We start from the raw sequence: 26315 nt of genomic DNA on the forward strand, positions 1-26315 counted from the left end.
CTACCATGAAGCAGTGAAAACCATAAGGCCATTCCCTCCCTCTCCTCCATTTCTTGTTTACCTCAGATAACCCTAAGTCTCTGCTATGCACTTGAGCAGACAATAGTAACATGGGTCTAGGTTGTGACACACATCATGTATTGTGCCTGTAGAACATTGCTTTCTCTGGGGAAACGCTGGCTGTATATAGAATTGGTGCTTTGAAGACAGGATCTTGCAGAGTTCTGGAGAGTCAAGTGTTTCTATAAGGCTGGTGTTACGATATTTGTGCCCTTATTGCTCCCTGGAATGTGGTCTATATGAGATAAAGGGTAGATTCAACAATGGAGAAATCCAGCTTGAAGGTGCCCAAGCACATCAGCAATTCCAGCTTAGGTGCCCCAGGTTGTAGCTTCTAGTAGACCCCAGAACAAAGCTTGTGTGGTTAGGGGTAAAAGCAAGGAAACATGAAGATGGTGATTTTATACTTACAAAGGAATTTTAATTTCTTTGTGGGAAGGAGGAATGACTTGACAAGAAGGTTACACTTTACAGAAAAGGGCTTTAGTTCTCACACTGCTAAAAATCTTATTTGAATGATAAGGTTTATATTATTTAGTGGCTTCATATGACCTGGGGGGAGGGGAGGTGGTTTAAAGTTTGCTTCTGCTAAGCCTGGCTCAATGACTGTAAGGTTCAGCAAACAATTTCTTCCCCCTACCCCCACTTCCTATGGTCACTTACAGTAATGGTAGAAGATAGACAGTGAAACCAGCACGTGGCATCTTGAAATCAAATTACCAACTGAAATACAATTGGTTAAAAGACGAAAAACTAAATTTTGCCCATGAAAGTAAGTTTGGGAGGTTACTGTCTAACATATAATTGTAACCTACAGGTTGGACAGTACAACTCAGGCTGATTGGCCAAAGAGTGGAGAGCACTCCAAACTCCAGGGGGAGCTCAAGACTTGCCCTACCTCTTGACTCCTTCCAGAGAGAAGAAATGTGATTGATCAGGTCTAAGGTGACACGCAGGTCCTCAAGGACAGACAGGGGGAAAGAAGGGGTGGGGCGATAGCTTTGGCTAGGAAGAGCATATACGGTCCTCAACACTGTCTGTCTTTTCTGCTGCATGAGGCTGAAAGCTGCTCCCACTCTCCAAAGGATGAGAAGGCCCAGGGAACAGCTCAAGGCAATGCGCCTGTCGCAGGCCTTCAGAGTAAGAGTCATCAAGGGTGACCCATGGAGCACTAGCAAGTTTGCCAAGGTAGAGAAGTTGGCAGGTCATGCCTTTGGTCATCAAGTAGGAGGGCTGGCTTTTGGGATACTGATCTTGTCCTTTCTTCACTTCTAATAGTGAATGACATGGGTGGTTTGTAAAGGTTTCTATTCTAACGCTGGCTAAAATACAAAGAAAGAAATTCTTTGTATTAATGTTTTGTCTCTGCTCCTCCTACCAAAAGAAGTGGTCATGGATGGGAGGAGAGCCTTCCATCCATGGGTGTAAAGTATTAAATCAGGAATGACCTGATTCACAGATGGTGACCTGTGGGTAAGAACGAATATCTATCACTGAATAGCTGTATCTTATTCTTGGGACAAAATTGCCTCTTTCAGACTGTCACTTCCAAACAGAAAACCTCTGTTATCAAACAATGAAGAAAATTGAATGCCAATTGTAGTAGAGAAATTTTTTGACCCAAATGAACTAGTTTCAGATTTACTTCCTTTAAGTTCATATTCTTTCTAACTTCAGCATTTTTCTTGAAATAGCTTGGATTTGTACAGTTCCTTTTCTTTAAAGGACTCATTTAGCCTAACAATTTAGGACTGTTGCTTCAGAACTCCGAAAATGGAAACCTAGATGCCTTGAATGTAAGCGTTAAAAATTAAAGGTCAGAAAAGGAGATTAGAAAAGAACTGGGCCAACTTTGATTAAGGCTCATGTATTAGTAGATATGGGGCTCTTCCATTAAATACTTCGTATAGGATGAATATTTCTGATTGCATAAGAGTGTTGCATCTCAGAACTTGTGGGATGTGAAGAAACCAAAGCATTTAACAGTCAAGTAAAATACTTGTGAGTACAGAGCTGACTCCAGGAGAGTTAAGATAAAAACAAGAGGTTCTTCTGATTTCTAATGCACCGTCCCCTTCTGACTACCGTAGGCTTGGTTCTTTTAGACCTATAGCTACAGAACTGGAGTGTTGGTTACTTTCATGCTTAAGAGACCAACAGGAAAAAAATGTGAGGGCCTGGGGCTGGGCGTGGTGGCTCACGCCTGTAATCCCAGCACTTCGGTGGGCCCAGGCAGGCGGATCACTTGAGGTTGGGAGTTCGAGATCAGCCTGACCAACATGGAGAAACCCTGTCTCTACTAACAAAACAAAATTAGCTGGGCGTGGTGGCACATGTCTACAATCCCAGCTACTTGGGAGGCTGAGGCAGGAGAATCGCTTGAACCTGGGAGGTGGAGGTTGCACTGGGCCGAGATTGTGCCATTGCACTCCAGCCTGGGCAACAAGAGTGAAACTCTGTCTCAAAAAAAAAAAAAAAAAAAAAAAAAAAAAAAAAAAAAAAGTGAGGGACTGGCCTGACTACACCAAAGGGGGATCTGAGCATTATTTTAATCAGTGTTTTACTACTTTCCTCGGGCAGCTAGCTGTTCAAGGAATTTTAATGTTCAACCTGTAGAAATAGGATAGACAACTATTGGTTTTATTTTCAAGATTGAGAAAGAGGTCTAAGGAAACCCCTGTCCTCCTGACTCCAGTGTAAACAGAGATGACAGGGCAGTTTCCTCTACTGTGACCTTACATCAACCACAGTGGATTTTACCATGAAGGGCTGCTCACAGTGGATCATGCAATCAGGATAAGGGGAAACAGGACATTTTTCCTGAAAGGAAAAAAAATCACAAAACTAAACCTTAAGCTTTAACATTCCTTCTATAATTTACTCCCAACTTACATAATTCTCATCTACACTGGCACTAAAGTGAAATGTTAACAGTACTTGAAATAGGATTTAAGCACTGTGCAAAATCTTATCTTTAATTTCAAATTGAAAATTCATCCTTAAAATCTGACAGGAGAAAATCCAAACCCTAGAGAAATGAGTTTCTTCCCCCAGAACTATGCCCTTCTATGTATAGCCCCACTTCTCCTAAAAGCAGAAACTCGGCAAGTACGTCAAGGGCGCCTCAACTGTGCCTTGCTCCCTAGCACATGCAGTCTTACTGGGAAACATAGCATTAGCTGCTCAAAGTCTAAATGCAGCCTAGCAACACTTGGCTAGTGTATGTGTTTAAAAGAGGAAACAGAAAATGAGAAATAGCCCTCACTAGTTTTTGTTCTGTTTATCCAGAAGGTCATCCCAAGGACTCTCAGAATTCTGGGTTTGATTGAGACCCTTTACAGAGTTACTCCCCACCAGCTGGAGGCTGGGGCAGCTGGGGTGGGAAGGGCATCAGGTAGAGAATGTGGTGGTGTGCAGGCTGTTCTTGCCAGGTGTCCAGCGTGCAGGGCAGGCACTGTGGATGAGGCGGACATAAAGAAACACGTGACAGACAGCTTCTCTGCTTTTGGAGACACTCAGAGCCTAAGAAATGTGATTTGTTTCCTGTTTCAATAGGAATAAAAATTGGGAAGCAGGGACTATGATGATTATTTGTCAAAATACCAAATACCTCAAAACCCTATGCTGTTTTCACCTTCTTCCAGAAGATATAAAATTCCATGGCTGCTGGGGAAGAAAAATATGAAGAGGGAGTTGAGGAGAAGCAGAAAATTTCTGAGTCAAGATATCCCTCAGCACAGCACAGCACAGCACAGCAAAGTTATCCCTCCTCAATTATTCTCTAATAAAATTCAGATGAGGAAATTTGGAGTAGGCTCCAGGATCTGGCCTTTACTGTGGGTGACCAAGTGGAAGAGACATCCCCCCTCTTCTTTTCTACCTTTTCTATGGGAAAAATATAAAAGACCCTCATTAAGTGCTCTTGCAGGCCATTACAAAGCATTTCCAGGCACTCTGCTGAAAAGTGTTTATGTAAGCGAAGTCCTTTTCAGCCCCTCTGGAGAAGCACACGTATCAGCATCCTCCTACACAGCTGATATCTAGGGTTACCTCCTGAGAGGTTTCAAACTCTCTCACAAAAGGACAATCTGCCCAGGCCTGTTCTTTTTTTTAATAGGGAAGGGAAGGCATGCTTGCAAGACCGATTTATAGCAAGGGAAAAAAATTCCTGTAGCAAAACACAAGTGCGAACTGCCATATTAAGGTTGTGAGGATGAAGAGAAGGAACTAAGAAAAGCTCTTTAAAATCTCAAGGAAGTTGCTCTGGATCATCACTATTGAGTTTTGTCTTTGCCTTTTAACTGATTGTCCTGTTTATGCTCATCCTACGTCCCTGGGCTTTCCCACAGAGCACATTGGGAATGTGTCTGTGAGCTGCTGGGTAAGATGCTGGAGGATGTTTAGGATGTTTAAGTGTGGAGGCAGTTGGGTGTGGTGGCTTGAACCTGTAATCCCAGCTATGTGGGAGGATTGCTTGAGGTCAGGAGTTCCAGACCAGCCTGAGCAACACAGCAAGACCATCCCCCTCACCCCCTTGGCCAATGAATCAATCAAACAACCAAGGGTGGATGATATTTTGAGGCATGTGCACACTTAAAACCAGGCCTGATTTTGGCATGATGAGGCCACTTTGGTTTGGGGACTGCTCAGAGGCTGGGTTTTTCTGGTACTTCCAAAGATACTCATTTTTGGAGGCAATGCATTTGATTAGTGTGCAGTGAAAGGGTTGCAGCCATAGTGAGGTTCCCGCATTGCTCAGTATAAAAGTTTGAGTACGGTCATTTAAAAAAATCATACTTATCTGACCACAGTGGAAAATTAAACAGGAGAAAAGGCAAAGGAGTAGAAAAACTAAAACTTTGTCTCTCCCGTGTTAAAATTGTAAGCCTAAGCAATAAGTGTCTGTGTCGTGGCAGGCAAACACCTGGGTTGTTAAGGCCTGGAGTGGAGGGGAGGTCAGAGAGGAAGAGCAGGCAGGAATCCTCAACAGGGAGCTAAAGCCACAACCCCACGGAAAGGAGATAAAAGGGTAACAGCCTCAGATCAAGTCTCAACACCTCCCTCTCCAGGGGAAGCTAAACCACCCTCTCCTCTATTATCACTCCCTTTGGACAGCTACAGTCTAAAACAAGAGACAAAGAAAGGGGAGTGGGCTTCACGGGCTTTATGGGTCAGCAGCAGCTCTTCCCCATAATCCCAGGCCATCAGCCCGGCAGTTTAAGGGTTAAAGTCAGCACTTACAAGAAAACTCAAACCCCATTAAGCCCAGGCTTGGAGAGCCGGGAGCAGCAGGGAAGCCAAAGGAAACTAATTTTGGAGGCTCTCCAAGCTGCCAATCACAAGCATATTTCTAACAGTCCCAGTGTTGTTTGAGTTGGTTGTTTTTCCACAGGCTGCACAATGGGGTCTGGTTATTCATTGAAAAAGTCTGCAAGTGAGCCCCGCCCTCCATTCACAACCAATTTGGAATGCTCCATTCAGGCAAAAGGGGGAATCTGCAACTCTGCTAGCTGGGACAGACCTAATAGTGCTCAGCGCCCAGCTGTCGCCGCAGGGACGCTTGCTCGCTCAGTACGCAGTGTTTATGTAAGAAACTCAGACACCGCAGGGGCTCTGGCCTGCTGTGCGCCCTTCCTAGGATTGAAATGGCCAAGACCCTTGGAAATCTGCAAGGGCGTGCAAAAGTCCGCTACAAGTAAGGTCACAAAGTGCCCTGTGGTAAAAGGGGAAAGGCAAAAGAAAAACTATCATGTGCAGCTGGGTTCAGAATCTGACTGTAGCTACCAGCTGAGAGAAAGACTTCAGTGGTATTTCTCCTGCCCCAGGGTGAGCTGGTTTGCATTAGCGGGGACAGCTTTCTCTGGAAGCCTGCCTCTCCAGACTTTCTTTCCCTTTCACTGCTGGTAGCTACATCGGGAGCCACCTAGCTTCCTCCCCAGGGGAGGATGGCTCTGGAGACACTACTAGATTTTCTGGCTGCAAAGGAGGAGGGGACGAGCTACCTATTACGACAATCTCACAGTTCCTTTTTTGACTTTGGATCCAGCCTGAAGAGTACAGAATACCCTCCCTGAATGCTGTGAGACATCAAAAAGGAAGAAGGTGGAGATCTAAGGTTGGAGCGTGAAATGTACGCCAAGACTTTGCAAAGTACAAGGCAAAAAACTGGTTTTGTTTCTTAAATATTTTTTTCCAAACCTTCAATAATCACCCTGAGGGAAAGCTGATGGAGCCGGTCTGACAACCAGACTTTATTTCAAGGAAAAGCGTTGAAAAGCAAACCCAGGAGATACACTTGAGCTCATGACTGCTTCTTTTTTCATCACATATTTGGCTATTTTCAAATGTCTTATGTCTACTTCTCACTGCCTGCCTTCACAACCCCTCCAGTGAACTCAATGCCACTGGAAGCATCTCTCTGAAGTCCTTCTGACCACAGATTCCCCATTCCATGCCTCGGCTGTTCAGATCAGCCTCAAACTTCTGGCCTCTTAATAGCTAGATCTTATCCTGCTCCCTGGAATCTTGCACTCTGCTTCAATTTTCCTCTAGATGCTTCTTTCCTTTAAACAAGAGAGCCCCCTTTATTTTCTATGCAGAGTCCTCTTAATGTGGAATTCTTTTCCCTTTAACGTCTAAGTTGCTAGCCCACTGTCATTTGCCTGCCAGGCCCAAAGGTGTACTTACATTATGGTTATAATTTATACAAATACACTGTAACTAGTGCGGGCATATACTAGGGGCCTGGTATCTTGCCACTCCTTTAAGCCAAGCCTAGAGGGATAGGACAATGATAGAAACTGACGACCAAAGCCTCTGTTAAATCAGCTTGATGAGTTCACAAAATGAATTTTTAAAAAAGCAACCTAATCCGGTAATGGCATCAGCATGCCTGGCACTTGTCCAAGAGCTGGGAGCTGCAACATGACAAGCCTCTGAGCTCCTTGGATTCCAAGTGGAGAAGCACTGTGTGCCAGGGCACAGATGGGGCCCAAGCTGCCTCAAGGGCAGCCGTATGCCCGAGAGGGGGGCTGTCAGCCTCTGAGGCTGGATGTACTTTACCACCACTAAAACCCAAGAAATGTGTGGAGGGAACAGTTTCTCAGCAGAGAATCACACACCCCACCCCAACATCAAGGAGCATTTTTTCTGGGGCTGAAATTAAAACAATGATACTACTAGCTGGTAGAAATGGGAGACAGTACAAATTTTCAGCTTCATTATGCTACCCATGTCTTACTCTTTTAAAACTGAAGAATGCTGAAGAGGAGGGGATACATGGTAATTTACTGATGGATGCCAGAATTTTGTTACCTGGCACCGAGGCAAGTGATCTTGACACAGATGTAACTCCCCATTCCAAGTCCTTCTCACCAAATACAAAGGACTGGTAAGCCTACTGGGTTTTGTTAGACGACTAAGAGCAAAGAGACACGAAAGAGTAAGAGAAAAACTCAGTTTTCAATAGGCCTAACTGAATTAAAGGTAGATGAAAGCAGATTTTGTAAAACAGACAGCTCCTTTAGACAAATAGGTACTGTAGGTCTTGGAGATCTTGGGTCCTTAAGAATACAGAGTCTAAGAACCTTCGAGGCTATTAAAACAGGAAGGATTTCAAATCACTGAGCACTCTCCCAGCAGTAAGGTACCGGGCCAGCTCATAAAGACTTTGAAGTAACACTGTAAAACCTGGAGTCCAAGAATCTCTCCCCCATGTTTTCCTCATGCTTTCTTCAGTATTCTTTTCTACCTTCAGAACTACTGACTCCTGCAAGTATAAACCAATGGCCTTATTTTCCCTCAAACCTCTTAAAGTGCCCACTGTTTTCCTTCTTACCTTGCCAGTCAAAAAGACTTTAGGACAATCCTTTTGAACAGAGGTGGCCCAAGCAAGAAAATGTGGTGTTTTGCTACATCACACCTATGACCAAAGACCAAAATGATGTACCCGCTCCAAAAGAAAGGCACTGACTCTGCTTATACTAACCTCACACATTAATGAAGAAATCCAGCTGAAAAATCTCATCGTGAAACAGGATTAAGATCAATGTGTTTTAGGCTCCAGGGCTGTCATAACAGTTAATTCTATTTCCCTAGCCATCTATTGCAATGTATTTATGAAAAGTCGATTTTATCAGTTAATTAGCTGGTCCTTAGGAAATTACTTGTACTTCCTCCCGTTGTTCCATTCTTTTTGAAACACAGATCTAAAAAGAGCACTTTGAGGGGAAAATGGGGTCATTTGGATCTTAAAACAATTCTTTAGGCTATATTTGGTATGGAGGCCATGATTTTGAAATAAGATTTGTATCATGCTCTCTCCTCAGCATAAAACAGATTATCTTAGTTACTCAAGATGCTAACAGGTATATATTTACAATATCATAACTGAAATAAGTGAGATTAAAAATCAGAACTGAAATGTGTATTTGAAAAACTGCTACTTACATATGCTAAAATCTAGTAATATACTCTTAAGTACCCAGGCAATCAGTTCAGAAAAATGAATGGAACACATCATCTTACCCCAGTTTGAAACACTCTGAGTTCCAATCTTATCCATGGCATAGTTAGTTCTATGAAAATGTGTAGTAAAGATGTACACACATCTATGCACTGACCCAGATTCCCTGGCTTAGTAGCTCTGTGTTAAGGTATACATTTAGCTACATACACACTTTCATAGATATATACACATGTACAAACACTTCTTTATAAATATATAGGACCTATGTACACAGTTCTATCTGTATACATACTAAGGTGTCTTCTAGAAAACATGGCAGTTTTTTGGTTTGCTTGTTTTTTAGTGATAGGGTCTTGCTCTGCTGCCTAGGCTGGGGTACAGTGATATGATCACTATTCACTGCAGCTGCAATCTTGAGCTCCTTGGCTCAAATGATCCTTCCGACTTGGCCTCCCAAAGTGCTGAGGTTACACAGTGTCAGCCTAAATATGTCAGTTTTTATAATTTTTTTGTTTTATAATTGCCCTCTCTCTTCTAAATCCTAGATGGAAGAACTCAAAGCATCAAGGTATTGATTAACATTCTCAGGATCATAGAAGGAAAAGAACTGAGTGTTGAATTGGATAGTCAGAGGTCTCTCTGATGCTTTCCTGAACACCATCTCTTGGTATCTGAAATGACAGAAAGCCCTGAATATACTTTAACATGCCACTACTCCCTGGTTCTATAGCTTTGAGAGCTTCTTTAAGAATATTATTATATAAATCTTTTTCTTATTTCACCTAACCCTTCCCATTTATTCCCACTACTGGTCAGTCTCTCCAGCTATTTGGAAATTACTGTGAAAGGAGGGGGCTGAGCAAGACTGTCTCTACCAGGGACATCCAACCCAAGCTATCTGAGATCTTCAGGGTTACTTCTTAGGACCAAGGGACAATGAGGCACACTGGTAGAATCCCTATGATCTATAGGTTTCTATTCCCTTGAATTTGACCTTTAAGAGTTTCCATGTTTTACTGATATCTATATTTGTGAGGCAGAGGTGAAATCTGTACAGCTAGAAGTAAGCTGTGCATTTCTGTAAGATATAAAAGCAATGGTTTTATTCACTCAAATCAGACTTAAGGATGTATTCCTATGGGCAAGGAACCCAATTTTGAGAAACTTAGAAACTATAATCTCTTTAAAAGCTGAACTTTTACTGTTTAGAGGGGAAAAAAAGCCAAAATCTTTAAAACTGACATTCCAAAATAAAAATATTACCTACATTTCTTAGCATTTCTCTTTCATGTATACAATAAACTGACACATATACAATAGAAAATTATCAAATCATTACTAATAGGAAAGTATGATTATTACCAGTGGTCACTGGTAAGACCACCTGTTACAGGCTGGGCATGACGCCTGTAATCCCACCACTTTGCGAGGCTGAGCTGGGTGGATCACTGAAGTCAAGAGTTCGAGACCAGCCTGGCCAACATGGTAAAACCCTGTCTCTACTAAAAATACAAAAATTAGCCGGGTGTGGTGGCAGGAGCCTGTAATCCCAGCTACTCAGGAGGCTGAGGGAGGAGAATTGCTTGAACCCAGGAGGTGGAGGTCGCAGTGAGGGAGCTGAGATTGTGCAGCTGCAGACTGCACTCCAGCCTGGGCAACAGGAACAAAACTCTGTCTCAAAAAATTTTTTTTTTGTTAAAAATGTTTTTGATACTGTAAGAAAAAGGTTTGCTTTCTGCTGGCAAATCTATGTTTGGCTTATATTCATTCATTTATTGAGTCAAACCAACTCATAAGGTTTCATTATATTTGAATGAGTTTTTTCCCTCCCCTGAAAAAATCATGCGCTCTTCCAGAAAATGACTAGAGTGAAGCTGGTCCTGAACTTGAGGCTGTGGGAAGTGCTGATAGAGAAATGCATGCATGCAGCCAGCTGTGGGCTCTGCCAGCTCCTCCCCGTGCTTCTGCTGTCAGTCTGAACTGCAGGCAAACGTAACAGGAAGAATGAGTGGCTTAGAGATGTAGCACTCACATCTCTGTTCTTGCCTAGCCTCTTAGGCAAGGTATTCCTTATTTAATCTATCCCTTCAACACGCTCTACTTCAAGAAATAAAGTCAGAGGAAAGAATCCTTAGAAGAACTTTTCTAGGTTAGTCAACCATCTCCTTTATCCTTAGAATATAGAAAGGCTCAACTTAGGAGGTTAAAACAAAAAGTAAGCAAAGTAAAAAAACATGTCATACTTGGTAAGCAGACATCTCGTCAAGTACCTCCATTTAAGGTACGGAATTTTAATTAAAGAACTTAGCACATTCTATTTGCTGAGCAGAAATGATTTCTAAAGAGCCAAAAACACATTGATTGATTTCTTGATTTTAGCCTAACCCCACAGATAAATCTCTCTCCAAATATAAATCCTGCTTGCTGACAAAGAACATACCCTTGCTTCAGCACATGCAATCAATTTGAATGCAGCCGTCTCATCTCCCTTTTGACTCTTTTGGGTTACAGAGAAACAAACAAAAGTGTCATAAAAGCATTTCAAAGAACCTCTGCCAAGAAAGCCACCTTCCAAACAGACTGCAGTTTATGCTGCTTTGAGCAAGAACTGGAAAGGCTGGGCCAAATTGTCAACACAGAACAAAGTTGGATTACAAACCCTGTCTTTCATCTTGCAAACACACACATACATACACACACACACACACACACACACACACACACACACACACACTTTGGGTTATCTTTATTTAGTCTTTCAGTGGCAAGCTTCCCAATCACTTGAAAGCAATCAAAGGGCAATAATTAACATGCATTTACTCTCTTCTACAACACATCCGCAGCAAGCTGTGACAAAGCTAAGGTAACTATGCATCTGTGTGTTACGGTTTATTCCCTTTTACAGTTTCATGGCATTGTGCCTTGGACATGAAGCCTATCATTAAGGAATGTTTAGCTGGTACCTCTGTTCTTATATTTAAAAGATTTGGAATACCCAGCTTTTTACTTAGAGAGAGACCTAAGATAATCTCTCTCCAGTGGCATTTTTACACACATACACCCACCTACCCAGAGATAAAACAAAGCTGGTAAGAGTCTGTTGGTCCAAAATGAGAAATTGAGTCCTTGTATGGCTCAGGTGCTTGCTATTATAAACTATGACTAAGAGACATGAATTTCTCTATGATGCAACTCTCAAGAGAGGCAGCATTTTCTCCAGGCCTCTCTTAAACCTGCTCATTCGCCAGTGACTAATGCTCTCTAGAGCAGCCCTGTGCTGCTCAAATTTCATCAGCTAGCTTTGTCCTTGATAGCTCCGCCTAGACCATAAAAGCTCCCAAACCTGTTGAGGACAGCCCCCAAAGATCAGGGTAAAACTAACCATGCCCCTGCCAGTGCTGAAAGCCATCTTTTGAGGTTCCCACTGCATTTTATTATCTCCAGTAATGAGCACTTAGTGGCCATTTTAAGAAAAAGTTTCTCTGAACAGCAAAGCCACAGTAACTACATGAAAGATAAGAGTAAATCAGGCCACCCTGTGACCACCCCTTGTCAGCTTAGGAGTAGAGACAAAATTGACAACATGTTGGAGGAAGCCAAAGTTAACTGGAGTTTTCCAATAACTATTTTCTGCACCTTTAAGAGAAAGAGAAATGTCAGGTTCGTGATTTACATCAAGGATTTAATTTATAAAACAAATTTTAAAAAGCTATAAAACAATGTCTGATTAATAGATGCTTGGTCCAACATCATATATATTATGCTAATTTATAATTTTGTGCTTAAAGGTTTGCAATATTGTTTTTGTTTGTTTGTTTGTTTTTATTTTTTGAGACGGAGTCTTGCTCTGTCACCCAGGCTGGAGTGTAGTAGAGAGTGATCTTGGCTCACTGCAACCTCCACCTCCTGGGTTTAAGCGATTCTCCTGCCTTAGTTTCCAGAGAAGCTTGGAATACAGGTGTCCGCCACCGCACTCGGCTAATTTTTGTATTCTTAGTAGAGATGGGGTTTCACTATGTTGGCCTGGCTGGTCTTGAACTCCTGACCCTCAAGTGATCCTGCCTCAGCCTCCCAAAGTGCTGGGATTACAGGCATGGTTCACCGCACCCAGTCAGCTTTGTAATATTCTTAAGGTAAAAAGAAATTTAGGATAAAATTATGTTCAGTAAGTCTAACCTACAACAGAGTAGAAACACTTTAGAAATAATTTTAATAAGAAATGAAACAAAAGTTTCCAGGGTTAACTCTGAATCATTAGAAGAAACTAAATGCATACCACTGTCTAAATCTGGCCATAGCTGAAAACAGCACATTCTAGACATGGATGATCCGAGACCAAACAATTTCAGAACAAATGTGCCATCACCAGAAAGGTACTTACAGTTATCAGACTGAAAATCTGGGACAAACTGTTCATCATCAGGAACTTGTGCTGGAAAATAGATTTTTATTTTAGACCTTTAAGTTTTATTAAAAAGCACAGTAAAATGTTTTATATGGAAAATAGGACATCCATGAAACTTGCCTTCAGCTAACCAAGCCTCTTGAAGTTGACTGAGATCCTGAAACAACTCTGAAATTGAAAACAGAAGACCCCAGAATGAAGATATTTCTTCTGCTAGGGAGGAGACGGGGAAGAATCTACATGCTGCAGTCACTCATACGCAGGGAAGCCACAACATAGGCAGGGAAAGCTTTACTACCTTCAGAATCGTGAGCCAGATCTGTGTCCAAAAACTTCCTCTTTCTGTCAATCACAGGCCGCCCTCTACATTCCTCAGATCGAGATTTCTGAAAGAGGCCAACAGACAGTGCAGACTCAAGTGTAGTGAAGAGGTCCAAAGGGGGTCGACTCACTAAACCAACAGGCAGATGACTCATATTGAAGAGTGAGGACAAAACCAACCAAAAGCCACATAAACTTACCCCTGGGACCATAAAAGGGACTTGCTGATCATAAAACCCATCCATGGCGCTTTCAACGTCTCTAATATCGCTTTGAGAGGTTTCAGCATTGAGTAATTTCGGGGGGGAAACGGGATCCTCCTGTAATATGAATTTGGGAGATTTTAACTAAGAGGGGGGAGAAAAGAAATGAAACAATTTTAGACTGCTTTTCCTTTAGGGCCTGTGCAAAATTATTACCCTTCTGTGAAGTACTTAAAACCTACTCAAGGTGTAAGCTTTACAGACCAATCCTGGGCTTGATTAATGGTATCAGAGATGCACGAGGTACTTCGTGCCAAATCCATTTTTCCAGTCATCATTTCTTTCTTTTTTAAAATCATTAAAATATAGATTTGCTACTGTCTGTCCTTTACCAAAAAACAAAAACCAAAAAAACCTTATTTTCATTATAAAAGGGTGATTTCAAGATTCTCTCACATCCTCCATGGCATTTATAGTAGTTTTTAAAAAAGAGATGATTTAATTTTTGACAGCATAGTGTCAGGAAGCAGAGAAACTGGGTTTAAGTATTCCAAATTATTGGCAATTAAAGATTTGACATACATGGTGTTTCTAAAAGCATTTTGTAGGTCAGTATTAAAACACTATATATAGCTCCTGGAATAAATTGATTAGAGGTATACTTATCTTCACACAAAACTCTATTTAAAAGAAGTCTAAATAGATGTGGCATCTGTAATGTCACAAATATCTCTCCGGCTGCTTACAGAGATATTTGTGACATCTTCAACTTCTAAAAGAATAAAATGTCTATGAGAAGTAATGGATTTAATATTTGTGACATCTCTAACTTCTAAAAGAATAAAATGTCTATGAGAAGTAATGGATTTAAAAAACTACTTCCATTGCATGCGTTTACAATGCATCTCTACCAAAGGTCTTTAAAAACTCAGGTTTTAAAAGTTTATCCTCCCCCCACCCCAAATGAAATGAAACCCATTTCAGACTGGTAAGTGTTGAATCTGGGGGAAAAGGGTGGAGTCAGAAGGGAGAAAACTTCTCCTAATGTGGGTGGAATAAACTAACAATTTTAGAAAGGTACCACCTTCCTAAACACTTTTATTCTCCAAATAACACCATTAAGTCAACAAAATGTGGAAAAACATTAATTTCACTCACTCCAGCTTTAAACTGCTTAAGAGGTCAATTTCTTTTGTTTAACGTATACACAAATTTTAAACAGGAAACTTTTCCCCCAGTGGGCAATTCCATTCCATGTTTTTCACACTGTGTATAGCATATCAAATTTTTCATAAATAAGCAGGATACAAGGAAACCCTTCACAGCCAGCCTCCTCCTCAGCACTTTGGCCCAGGTCTCGAGTATTTTCAAAGTCAAAGAAAAGAGAGGAGTAAAATAGCACACAGTTCATAACTTCGTAGAAAAACACTTGCGCCAGCCTGCCTGCGTGCTAGTCCAAACAGCACAAGAAACATTCAGAATAATGCCTCTCTCAAATGTCACCAAACCGTATACAAATCTGAGAAACCTCATCAGTGAGTTGAGGGGCATGAAAGACGGTGCTCTATCGATTATGAAAATCTGTCAGATTAAATCGTGGCCTTAGATATTTTGTAAACGTCTGTTGGGGGTAAAGGGACAATGAGTAGGAGACGAGAGGGGGAGATATTTTTCAGTCTCATGATGAAATACTTCACCCGGAAGAACAAAAAAATCTTCTAAAAATTTAAAAGAAATAAACTGCCATAAACGAACCGAAGAGAGACATTCCAGGGCTAGAAAGACTGTATTCCAAGCATAATTTTTTTAAAAAGCCTGAAGGAAAGGCTCGAGTTCATCCAGGAGTTTAAACCACTTCCTTTGCACCCCCACCACCCGCGCCCCGGGCGCCCCCAGGAAAACTTTAGCACAGCGCAGCGGCGCGATCCAGGCCCCTCCCCTGTGGCGCGCAGCGGGCCCGGTTTTATGAATGGGAGAGCGAGCCGCGGCCGCCACATCAGGTAGAGGCTGTAACTGGATCTCTCGCGCTGGGCCCCATTCACAAAACAAGACACACTTCCACCCAATTCCCAGCCTTCCCCATTCATGAAAACTCCTTCAGCTGCGCCCCCGCCCCCACTTCCAACGCACGCCCAGCCTCCGACGCAGGCCCCTCACCCCAGCGTTTTAGGAGGAAAGCTCAATGCTTCATTCACAAAAAGGGAAGGAAAAAAAAAAAAAAAAAAAAGCCGCAGGGAGCAGCGAGCCAACGAAAGAAACCCGCTTCATTCATAAAGTCACCCACATTCATAAAAACGAGGTGCGGCGCCAGGCGCTACCATCCGCTTCCAATCCACCCCCACCCCTAACATCTCTTCTAGGCACCCCTCCTCGACCAGGAGTTCGGTTCCCCCCCCACACCCCGAGTTTTCTCCACCCTCTGAAAATGCGGCCAGAACCGCGAGGCTCCAGCATCTTTCGGTGCGACCCCCTCCACACCCGTGTTCTCCCCCCCACCCCCAGGCCGCTGTTCCGGTGCGCCCCGATTCTTCTCGAGAGTCGCCGCGCAGCCCGAAGCCCGAAGCCTGCTGGGGTGGGAGCAGGGCGACTGGACGTCCACTTCCCACCACCTGAAACTTGCGACGCCTGCGCAAGTTCCTGGTCGACCCCCGCCCTCGCAGGCTGCACTTGCCCGTGTCATTTACCCCCTCCCGGTGCTCTGGGGGGGCAGCGCCTCTCCGACGCGCCCCTCAAACTGCTTCCCGCCCCCTCCTCCCAGCTGCGGAGCTCCGCCGAGCGTCTCTTCTCGCGAGCCTCCAAGTCCCCTCGGGGCTCTCGAATCTCCAGAGACGGTGAGAGCCTCGCAACTCCGCGATCCCCCATCCACCCGGGAGCCCCCGCACTCGCGCTCCGGGGCGCCTCCCCCACGACGTGCGGAGAGCCGCTCGCCCCGCGCTCCGGAACCGTTAGCCGTACCCGCCCGACGCCTCACAGGAACCAAACGGGACCGGGCCTCGGGGGGAGGGGGCGGCCAACTCGGTGGGGGGGCCCACCCCAGGTACGGCACCTCGGCTTTGAGGATTCTGAATCCGCCCGTGGACTCTCGCCGACTGGGCCTTTTGGACCCGTGGCCGGACGCCCCTTCCGATTTCCCCCTTCCCCCGCAGAGCCCACTCACCTGAGGCGGCCGCTCTCCTACCCTTGCAGCGGCCCCGGCGGCGCAGGCGCGCTCACGCACGCGCGCACCCGGCCTGGGCTCCTAGGCGAAAGGCTGGGCCGAACCGCTCCGAAGACGGTGAACCGCTCCGCGCACCAGCGGCTGGACTCTGCGCCGCAGCTGCCAACCAGGCTGGAGCGCTGGCCCGGCCCCCCGCGGTTCGCTGCTCCGCCCGCCGCCATTGGCCCGCGGCACTAGCCCAGCCTCGTTCCCATTGGCCCAAGGCCGTTCCCGCGGCTGTCCATCACCTCTTGTTTACCCTGACTGCGGGCAAATCCAGCCCAGCCGCCCCATCAACTCCAGACCCCATTGGCCAACGGTGCATCTCTCTCCACCCCCTCAGGGATCTGTTTTACATAATTTATGCACCGGGGGCCACTGGCCAATCAGCATAGGCTTGTTTATATAATGAATGTAAGGACGTTTTTCATTCATAAAAAACGCGACCTGAGGGGGAAGCTTAGCTGAGTCAGTGAAGCACTTAAAGGGGCCGAGGCCAGGAGGAGCCGCTGTGACTTCCCTTCTCCCGGCTCTCCCGACTTTTCCCCGAGGCGTGACTCTTTCCCCTTTCCCACTCACCCCCAATTCTCCATCCAGCGAAGCCCCGACCAGGATTGGGTCGCTTGGCGCCAGACGTTCGCAGCTGCAGCACCAAGCGAAGTTACCATTTTAGAATTCAGGGGAGAGGAGTTCGTCCTTCCACACGGAGAGACTCGCCGACCGACCTGGGCGTTCAGCCCACGGAAACGCAGAAAACGGAAACCGAGCCCTCTCATCTTAGTTACCTTCGAGAGGCCTTCATTTCTTTTAAGCAGGTTTCCAGTGGGAAGAATACGCAGCCTCTCCTCTTAAAATCTCAGCTCTCAAACAGAGTTTGGTTACTGTTTCATACCGGCAAGGCCTAAGGCCCAGCCGAATCCCGTTTTCTCTGTAATTGCGCCTCGTAACCTCCGCCAGGGTGGGTTCTGCAGTCGCGGGGAGACGGGGTTCGGGCTCAGAGAAAGCCTCTCCGGGGACGGCCGCAGCCAGTCCACCGACCCGGAAACCCGAAGCCCCCCGAAACCGGCTTGCAGAGTTAGACCGCTTGCCTCCCTCCCCGGGCTGCTTGTTTTCCGTTTAAGTGTTGAATGCAAGATGGTGTATTTGCGAATTAGATCCCGTGCAGCTGGGAACGGGGAGAAGCGGCTCTGCTTGCCAAACGATAGGGCACTAACTGCAATTGCTGAGATTCTTAACAGGGTGTTCCGAGAAACAAATAAACAAACAATCCTCTCCCCTCTCCGCCCCCTCTACCCCCTCCTGTGAAGACCGTGGGGCGGTTCTATCTTCTCTCCGAGGTGCTGGGGGCCTGTCAGGGAGCTCTGTTCGCGTCCTGCTGGAGTGCCCTGCCGTTCACGCCGCGTGCCAGCGGTGGGGAGGAAAGATGCGAAGTGTTAGGAGAGAACCCCTAGCAATGGGGGTCCCGGGGTGGCCAATCCTGGGGCAGTTCCTGTGTCCGCCACCCCCACATTGTGGGGAATGCAGTGTGGATTTTTAGAAAAATAAAAATCAGTTAAAGGTTGCCTACCTTCTTTCCTATCTGCACTTGTGTCTGTCGTATATAGCCCTTGAGATGTTGATGGGCAGCTAAGCAACCTGCAGCCCTCGTGTGGAGTCCTGGGCTCGGCACTGACCAGGCACACTCAAGCCATTGACTGTGAAAGACTGAAAGGGGCAGGACTTGATGAGTGGAAAGTGCTCTGAACATTTAACAGGCAGTTCCTTGAGATCTACTTTCCTGGTAGAACATTTTGCTTCCGACTTCAGTTTTCCCTTAGTGCCTTTTCTCTTTCCCCAGGTGCTACCGTGTCTGTTTGGTGGCTGGAGATTTTACACTGGTACAGTTGTGCTCTGAGTTTATTGCTAATGTTCCTGAGAGTTCTGTCTCCCTAGCTCGATGCAGGGTGCAGGTAAGCTCCCAGATCCTTCTCCTCCCCAGCTTCGTCTACCCCCATTCCCACTCCCACTCCTCCTCTATCCCATCCCCTGTCATCCTGCTCTCTAAACTCATTTTTCTAAAAGGGCTTTCTTCCTCCTCTACCCTTAAGTCTCTCAGGCTCCCACCCTCCGGAAGGCTTACAGCCCACAGAGCCGCATATCCTCACCATATAAACCGTAACACATCAATTACACTTTATAACTTTGGCTACAGGCAAACCGTGCAGCACGCTTCACAGCAACTTCCTCCACAAGGTTGGACTCGATGCCTGGTGTTTGGCTTTTGTGACCTTTGCCTCAAGTCAAGGCTGTCCATTCCACCTTGGAAAGAGAAGTTGGATATTTCACAAATTGTGGCTCATTTGGGAGCAGGGGAGGATTGGGTGATAGGGTTTTTTGTTTTTGTTTTTTTTTTCAAAATAAAGTTATCTTGAACACATGATCATACATAGGGATTTACACCAGAATAGAGTAATTGCCAATTAATTATTTAGATTATTTAGTCACCCAGTAAACATTTTTTTTTTTTTTTTTTTTTTTTTTTTTTTTGAGAGAGAGTCCCGCTCTGTCGCCCAGGCTGGAGTGCAGTGGCGCAATCTCGGCTCACTGCAACCTCCACCTCCCAGGTTCAAGTGATTCTCCTGCTTCAGCCTCTCAAGTAGCTGGGATTATAGGTGCCTGCCACCATGCCCAGCTAATTTTTGTATTTTTTAGTGGAGACAGGTTTCACCATGTTGGCCAGGCTGCTCTTGAACTCCTGACCTCGTGATCAGCCTGCCTCAGATGCCCAAAGTGCTGGGATTACAAATGTGAGCCACCTCGCCCAGCAATAAACATTTATTTTGTACCAAATATTCAGCCAGACCTTGTGCTAGGCAAAAAAGTTGCAGAGGTGAATAAGACCCAGTCTTTGCCTGGGAGGAGCCCAGTCTGTGTAAGTTTAGTAGCTGGGTTTACTTAGCACTTTATAAATGACTTGTTCATGTCTATACAGTTCTTCACAGATTATCTCATTTAATCCTCATAATAATAGCACCAAAGTGGTCAGATTATTTATATCTCCATTCTGCAATACACAGTTGAGAAACTGAGGCACAGAGAGATTAAGTAATTTGCCAGTGGTCATAGAGCTTGAAAGTCAGTTACGCTTTGGGAGACCGAGGCAAGTGGATAAGGATGTATAAGAGTTTGAGACCAGCCTGGCCAACATGGTGAGATCCCATCTCTACTAAAAATACAAAAATTAGCCAAGCATGGTGGCAGGCGCCTGTAATCCAAACTACTCGGGAGGCTGAGACAGGAGAATCGCTTGAATCCGGGAGGCAGAGTTTGCAGTGAGCCGAGATCACACCACTGCACTCTAGCCTGGGTGACAGAGCAAGACTCTGTCTCGAAAAAAAAAAAAAAAAAAAAAAAAAATAGGTTGCTGAACCTGGATAGGAACCAAGGTGGTCGGTCACATGCTAGAGCCCATATATGGCAGACCTAGTATGTGCCTCTCTTGTTCAGCGACCACCAGGATATATCATTTGAACACAGTGGTAAAGGACAGAGCTGGTCAAGATCAGGGAGGCAGACTGTAGCTCTGAACAGGGTTAGGAAGGACTTTGGGATCTTTGGAGTGGTCCGACCAAGGAAGACTGTATCTGGCCATGAGTCTCCCATCACAGAAGGCATTTATGCGGAAAGATTTAGGGATAGGGTAGAGGAACTAACACATTTTCCAGGATAGATGAAATCTGAGGATTGTTCCATCTCTCAGAGTCTCTGATTCTGGGAATTTGGAGCTTTGTGCTGCAAGGGGGAGGCGGGGAGTGACAGCTCTGGGCACAGCGATCTTGGCTGTGACTTTAAAAGTCAGGGTACAGCCTGCGATGACCTGGGCCAGCTCCTGGGCCCAGGGCTCCTCATTGTTAAATGTTTACTGATGTCTTCTCTCCATTCCCTTTTTTTTTTTTTTTGAGATGGAGTCTGTCTCTGTTGCCCAGACTGGACTACAGTGACACAATCTCGGCTCACTGCAACCTCCGCCTCTCTGGTTCAAGTGATTCTCCAGCCTCAACTTCCTGAGTAGCTAGGATTACAGGCATGGATTAACTGCCATCATGCCCAGTTAATTTTTGTATCTTTAGTAGAGATGAGGTTTCACCATACAGTATTGGCCAGGCTGGTCTCAAACTCCTGGCCTCAAGTGATCTGCCCACCTCAGCCTCCCAAAGTGCTGGATTACAGGTGTGAGCCACTGGGCTCGGCCTGTCTCCACTCTTCTTCCTTCTTCTCTTTGCTTTTCTGATGATTTATCTCCCCAGCTCCTCTTCTTCTCTTGTTATCTTTGCCTTTACAAGAGTTAAGGGTAGTATTTAGAAGTTCTTTGTTTAAGCGCAGGCTCGGTGGCTCACACCTGTAATCCTGGCAATTTTGGAGGATGAGGTGGGTGGATCACCTGAGATCAGGATTTTGCGACCAGCCTGACCAACATGGAAAAACCCTGTCTCTACTAAAAATACAAAAATTAGCCGGGCGTGGTGGCAGGCACCTGTAATCCCAGCTACTTGGGAGGCTGAGGCAGGAGAATTACTTGAACCGTGGAGGGAGAGGTTGCAGTGAGCCGAGAGCATGCTATTGTACTCCAGCCTGGGCAACAAGAGCAAAACTCTCCAACTCATCACACACACACACACACACACACACACACACACACACACACACACACTTCTTTGTCTAGTACTCTAAGGCTTCCCTCCTAGGAACATAACTTACACGGGAGGTTTTGTCGAACAAGCATGTATTCTAATTATCATGCCCTCTCCTCCAGGAGAGAAACAGGGTTGGAAAAGAAAACAAAAAGAGAGACCAGTCTTCTGGAACATTTGTCTAATGTCAATCTAGCCTTTGTCCTCTGGCAGTAGCAAAAGTCAATCACAGCAAGATAACTAGACCCTTGTTCTTTAAACTTAATTTGCAGTGAGTCTTGAGGGAAACAGTGTAGAAGAATAAAAAATAAAGTACCTTGCCCCAAGCCTGAGAACTGTTACTTTTTAGAAGATTGCTTTTAGAATTTTCCCCTCAAATGCCAAAAGCAAGTTACTGTATAAGGCAGGCAACCCTGTCTTGAGCTGATGACCAAAATAATGGTGGGAAGTATGGAAGCACCATGATCCTGGTTTCTCGTACTGGAAAAATGTCTCCTCTTTCTCTGTTAGAAATGCTGGTGTGAGTGTAGGTCTGCCTAGAGGTTGGGGTTTGGGCTACAATGCTTCTGGGGTCCTTTCCCATTCTTGTATGGGGTCAGAAAGAGATTTGAGGACAGGGTCAAAAAGGTACTGAAATGTCAGCCAGGCGAGGTGACTCATGCCTATAATCCCAGCACTTTGGGAGGCTGAGGTGGGAGGATCACCTGAGGTCAGGATTTCGAGACCAGCCTGGTCAGCATGGTGAAACCCCATTTCTACTAAAAATACAAAAATTGGCTGGACATGGTGGTGCGTGTCTGTAATCCCAGCTACTCGAGAGACTGAGGCAGGAGAATCACTTGAACTTGGGAGACAGAGGTTGCAGTGAGCTGAGATCGTGCCCCTGCACTCCAGCCTAGGAGACAGAGTGAGTCTTTGTCTAAAAAAAAAAAAAAGAATAAAAGGAACTGAAATGTATTTCTTTAAGGGAGAAATTGAGAATCTTGTCTTTCTTTCTAAAATTCAGAAATAAAGGCCCTAAAACCTTAAGGGAGAAAAGAAAATCTGTTAGCTTCAATGTCTCTTTAAAAAATAGGGGCTGAATTGTCTTGAGAGTTCCTTCTAGCCAGGGAATAGTAATAGCTGACATTTACTGAGCACTTAATATGGGCCAGACGCTTTGCTAAACATTCCACATGGCTTGTCACAGTTAGTCCCAACAGCAGCCCTCTGAGGGAGGTACTATTATCATCACCTCCACTTTTTTTTTTTTTTTTTTTTTTTTTGAGATGGAGTTTTGCTCTTGTTGCCCAGGATGGAGTGCAATGGTGCGATCTTGGCTCACCACAACCTCTGCCTCCCAGTTTCAAGCGATTCTCCTGCCTCAGCCTCCTGAGTAGCTGGGATTACAGGCATGTGCCATCACACCTGACTAATTTTGTATTTTTAGTAGAGACGGGGTTTCTCCATGTTGGTCAGGCTGGTCTTGAACTCCCGACCTCAGCATCACCTCCACTTTTCACAGGTGAGAAAGCTTAGGTACAGAAAGTTTCAATCAATTGCTCCAGACCACATAGCTAGTATATAGTAAGAAAAGTAGTGTGCTCAAACAGCAGACCCTGCCCTTCCAGGGCCTGCCCAGAAGCCACTCTGCTACGCTGCCCCTGCCTGCCCTGTGGAAGCTGTGTGTGCTTAATGACAGCAGCCAACACTGCAAGAACACTTCCCCGTGCCAGACTCTGTTTAGGGGCTTTGTTCTATTAACCCACTTGATCATCCTAATAACCCTGTGAGGCAGATACCATTGTTCTCCCCATTTTACAGATGAGGAAAGTGAGGCACAGAGAGGTTAGGTAACTTGCCCAAGGTCACACAGCTAGTAAGAGTTGGAGTCGGGCACCGAATGTAGATCCTGAACAGAGTCCTTGCTCCGTTGCCTTAGTTCCTGCAGTCTCTCACTCTGCCCTCCACCTTGCCTTTGGGGCTTTCGCTGCTCGCTTGCCACTCCAGTGAGACTTGCTATGCTTGCTTAGGGACTTGCTTCAGCAACTCCAGCCAGACTTCTGAATTCTTGTCCTGGGCCAGCAAAGATTTGTCTTCAGGAAAACCACTTTAGAAAGAGAATGGAAATGTTTACTGAGCATCCCCAATATGCCAGGCTCTTTGCTAGATACTCGACATACTACAGTGTTTCATTTAATACTCCCAATCTCTCTTAGAGGTGGTAATAATACCCAACTTGCTGATATGAAAACTGAGGTTCAAAGTGGTTTAAAACTATGTCTGAGATTTCTCAGTTAGAAAGGAGCAAATCAGGTTTCCGATAGAATGCATGTTCTTGACCCTCTGATCCAGCCAGCCTGTGGGACTTTCTCTCCTAGCTCTCAATTCTTATGAAACAGCCACTATCAAGAAAACCTGGGCTGGTCACAGTGGCTCACACCTATAATCCCAGCACTTTGGGAGGCTGTGGCGGGCAGATCACCTGAGGTCAGGAGTTTGAGACCAGCCTGGCCAACGTGGTAAAACACCCCCATCTCTACTAAAAATGCAAAAGTTATCCAGGCATGGTGGCAGGTGCCTGTAATCTTAGCTACTCAGGAGGCTGAGGCAGGAGAATCGATTAAACCCAGGAGGTGGAAGTTGCAGCGAGCTGAGATCACACCATTGCCCTCCAGCCTGGGAGACAAGAGCAAGATTGAGTCTTAAAAAAAAAAAAAGAAAGAAAGAAAGAAAAGAAAAGAAAAGAAAAGAAAACCTGGAAGAGCATGTGCTATTTAGATTTCTGATGGCTGATAGATTTATTTCTTAAGCCCACAACATTAAAAAGAAACAACTGGGCGCCAGGTGCAGTGGCTCACGGCTATAATCCCAGCATTTAGGAGGCTGAGGCAGCTGAATCGCTTGAGGTCAGGAGTTTGAGACCAGCCTGGCCAACATGGTGAAACCCTGTCGCTACTAAAAATACAAAAATTAGCCAGGCATGGTGTTATGCGCCTGTAATTCTAGCTACTCGGGAGGCTGAGGCAGGAGAATCACTTGAACCTGGGAGGCAGAGGTTGTAGTAAGCCAAGATCATGCCACTACACTCCAGCCTGGGTGACAGAGCAAGACTCCGTCTAAAAAAAATAGAACTGGGTGGAAATCTCAAGAAACTTCTCATGGCTTCCACCTTGGCTTCAAAACAGAGTTCAGCTCTGCAGCAGAATCTTCACAATGCCCATATGACCCTGCAGTCTCTCCCAAGCCTCCTGAATCCTTTGATCTGGCCATGCAGGTGAGAGGTGTCTGGCCCTGGAGCCAGTCACACACCTGCATCCTTCTCTACCTCTGAGAAATTTGAAGGACTGCCTGTCCGCCATGAAGGAGCCTCAGGCTCCTGGACTTTTAGGGGATCCTGTGTTGGATCTTCGGAGTTTTCCTGCCCCCTTTTCAATGTCAGGTTGTTAATCAGAACATCAGACGCATTCAGCACATGCTTCTCCAGCTCCTCACATCTGTTGTGATTTTCCGCCTCTGATCTGCCATGGGTGTGAAAAGCAGCAAACCAAGCATTTGAAACGGGCGTAGAGAAAGAGTCCACAGGTTCCAAGTGACAGCTAAAGCGCCCCTCCAATGAGGAAGTGGATGAACTTGGATGTGTAGACTTGGCAAAATCTATTTTGACCGCTCAGAGTCCTCTTTTTGCTTCCTTTTATGCCCTTGCTGGTGAGTTTAATGTGACCAGGGGTTAACCCGTGCTGCGCCTTCCTTGGACTTCGGCTCCTACAGCGGGAACAGGCTGACTCAGAACTTGCCCGACTCAAGCTACGAAAGGTCTTGCTTCGGCATCTCCTGCAGCTCTACTGGAAGAGAAGACTAAGGGGCTGGCAGGGCTGGGAGCGTGGCTTCTTCACGGGCCTGTTTCAACGTGGCAGCTGGAGAGCGGGTGGTAAGGAGGGCGGTTCTTTCAGCTCTTGGCTTGGTCTGTAGGCGCCCACCTCCGCTGAGGCTCTGCCGGGCCTGTGGAGTGGGTTGTATTTATTTTGAGTTGGACAAAGGGAATATCAACCATGGCCAACATTGAGTCCCCAGAAGAAATGTCCCATCGGTGGATTGGATCGCTTGGCTTCAAATGGGGGGTTCAGTTTGCCCTTTTAGTCTGAGGCATCTTCCCACTCATGGCCATGTCAAACCAAATAACCACAGTGAGTGTTTAAAAAGAAGTATACATCCTCTTCCCTCCTCTCCCCATCATGTTTCTTGCTAATAGTCTGTCTTGCCTTTCTCTTGGCTCTGGGGCAGTGCGGTCTTAGTTTAAACCAGACCCAACTGAAAAGCTCTTCTCATCCCTGCTCCTCTCACTTCTCTGCCTTCTCACCTTCTCACCAAGAGGCCAAACTGTATGCCTAAAAATATAAAATATGAGCACAGCATCCCATCCCAGGAGAGCCCTGAAGGCGCCCAGGTTCTCCGTCTGTTCCTTCCCACGCTAAGGCTCTCCTTGGGAGTGAGACAGCGGCACTCATCGAATGATTAGTGGGACAGTTTAGCTCCCATCCCCATGCTGACCTGTATTTCTAGGAGGCTGGAAGATTGGCATCCAATTCTCAAGAGGGATTATTGGCTCAATGTAAGGGAATGTTCAGGTGTCTCAATTGGGGCCTATTTTGCATGTTTTTTTTACTTTTTAATTGAAGTATAACATACATACAGGAAAATACATAGATCAGGCCAGGCGCGGGGGCTCATGCCTGTAATCTCAGCACTTTGGGAGGCGAAGACAGGCAGATCATGAGGTCAGCAGATTGAGATCATCCTGGCTAACACTGTGAAACCCCATCTCTACTAAAAATACAAAAAATTAGCTAGGTGTGGTGGGCACCTGTAGTCCCAGCTACTCAGGAGGCTGAGGCAGGATAATCGCTTGAACCTGGGAGGAGGTTGCAACGAGCGGAGATCGCCCCACTGCACTCCAGCCTGGGTGACAGAGCAGGACTCTGTCTCAAAAAAAAAAAAAAAAAAAAAAAAAGAA

The 26315-nt window shown here is 45.5% G+C and overlaps 1 protein-coding gene across 2 annotated transcripts in view; it reads right to left on the reverse strand.

Moving 5' to 3' along the window:
* ETV5 (ETS variant transcription factor 5) overlaps positions 1-18314 on the reverse strand; it is a 69180-nt gene extending 50866 nt beyond the window's left edge. The window contains exons 1-5 of one of the 2 annotated variants that reach the window (XM_003926981.4): positions 16614-16799; positions 13454-13573; positions 13231-13318; positions 13053-13100; positions 12909-12959 (exon numbers count right to left, since the gene is read on the reverse strand). In XM_003926981.4, coding sequence (XP_003927030.2) covers positions 12909-12959; positions 13053-13100; positions 13231-13318; positions 13454-13498 — 232 coding nt within the window. In that variant the 5' untranslated portion in view covers positions 13499-13573; positions 16614-16799. Of the gene's footprint in view, positions 1-12908; positions 12960-13052; positions 13101-13230; positions 13319-13453; positions 13574-16613; positions 16800-18219 lie in introns of those variants that run through there. The other variant, XM_010337686.3, reaches the window with a different exon arrangement.
* Between the last annotated feature and the right edge of the window lie 8001 nt (positions 18315-26315).

Source organism: Saimiri boliviensis, chromosome 8 (assembly GCF_048565385.1).
Source record: "Saimiri boliviensis isolate mSaiBol1 chromosome 8, mSaiBol1.pri, whole genome shotgun sequence".
Taxonomy (NCBI): Eukaryota; Metazoa; Chordata; class Mammalia; order Primates; family Cebidae; genus Saimiri; species Saimiri boliviensis.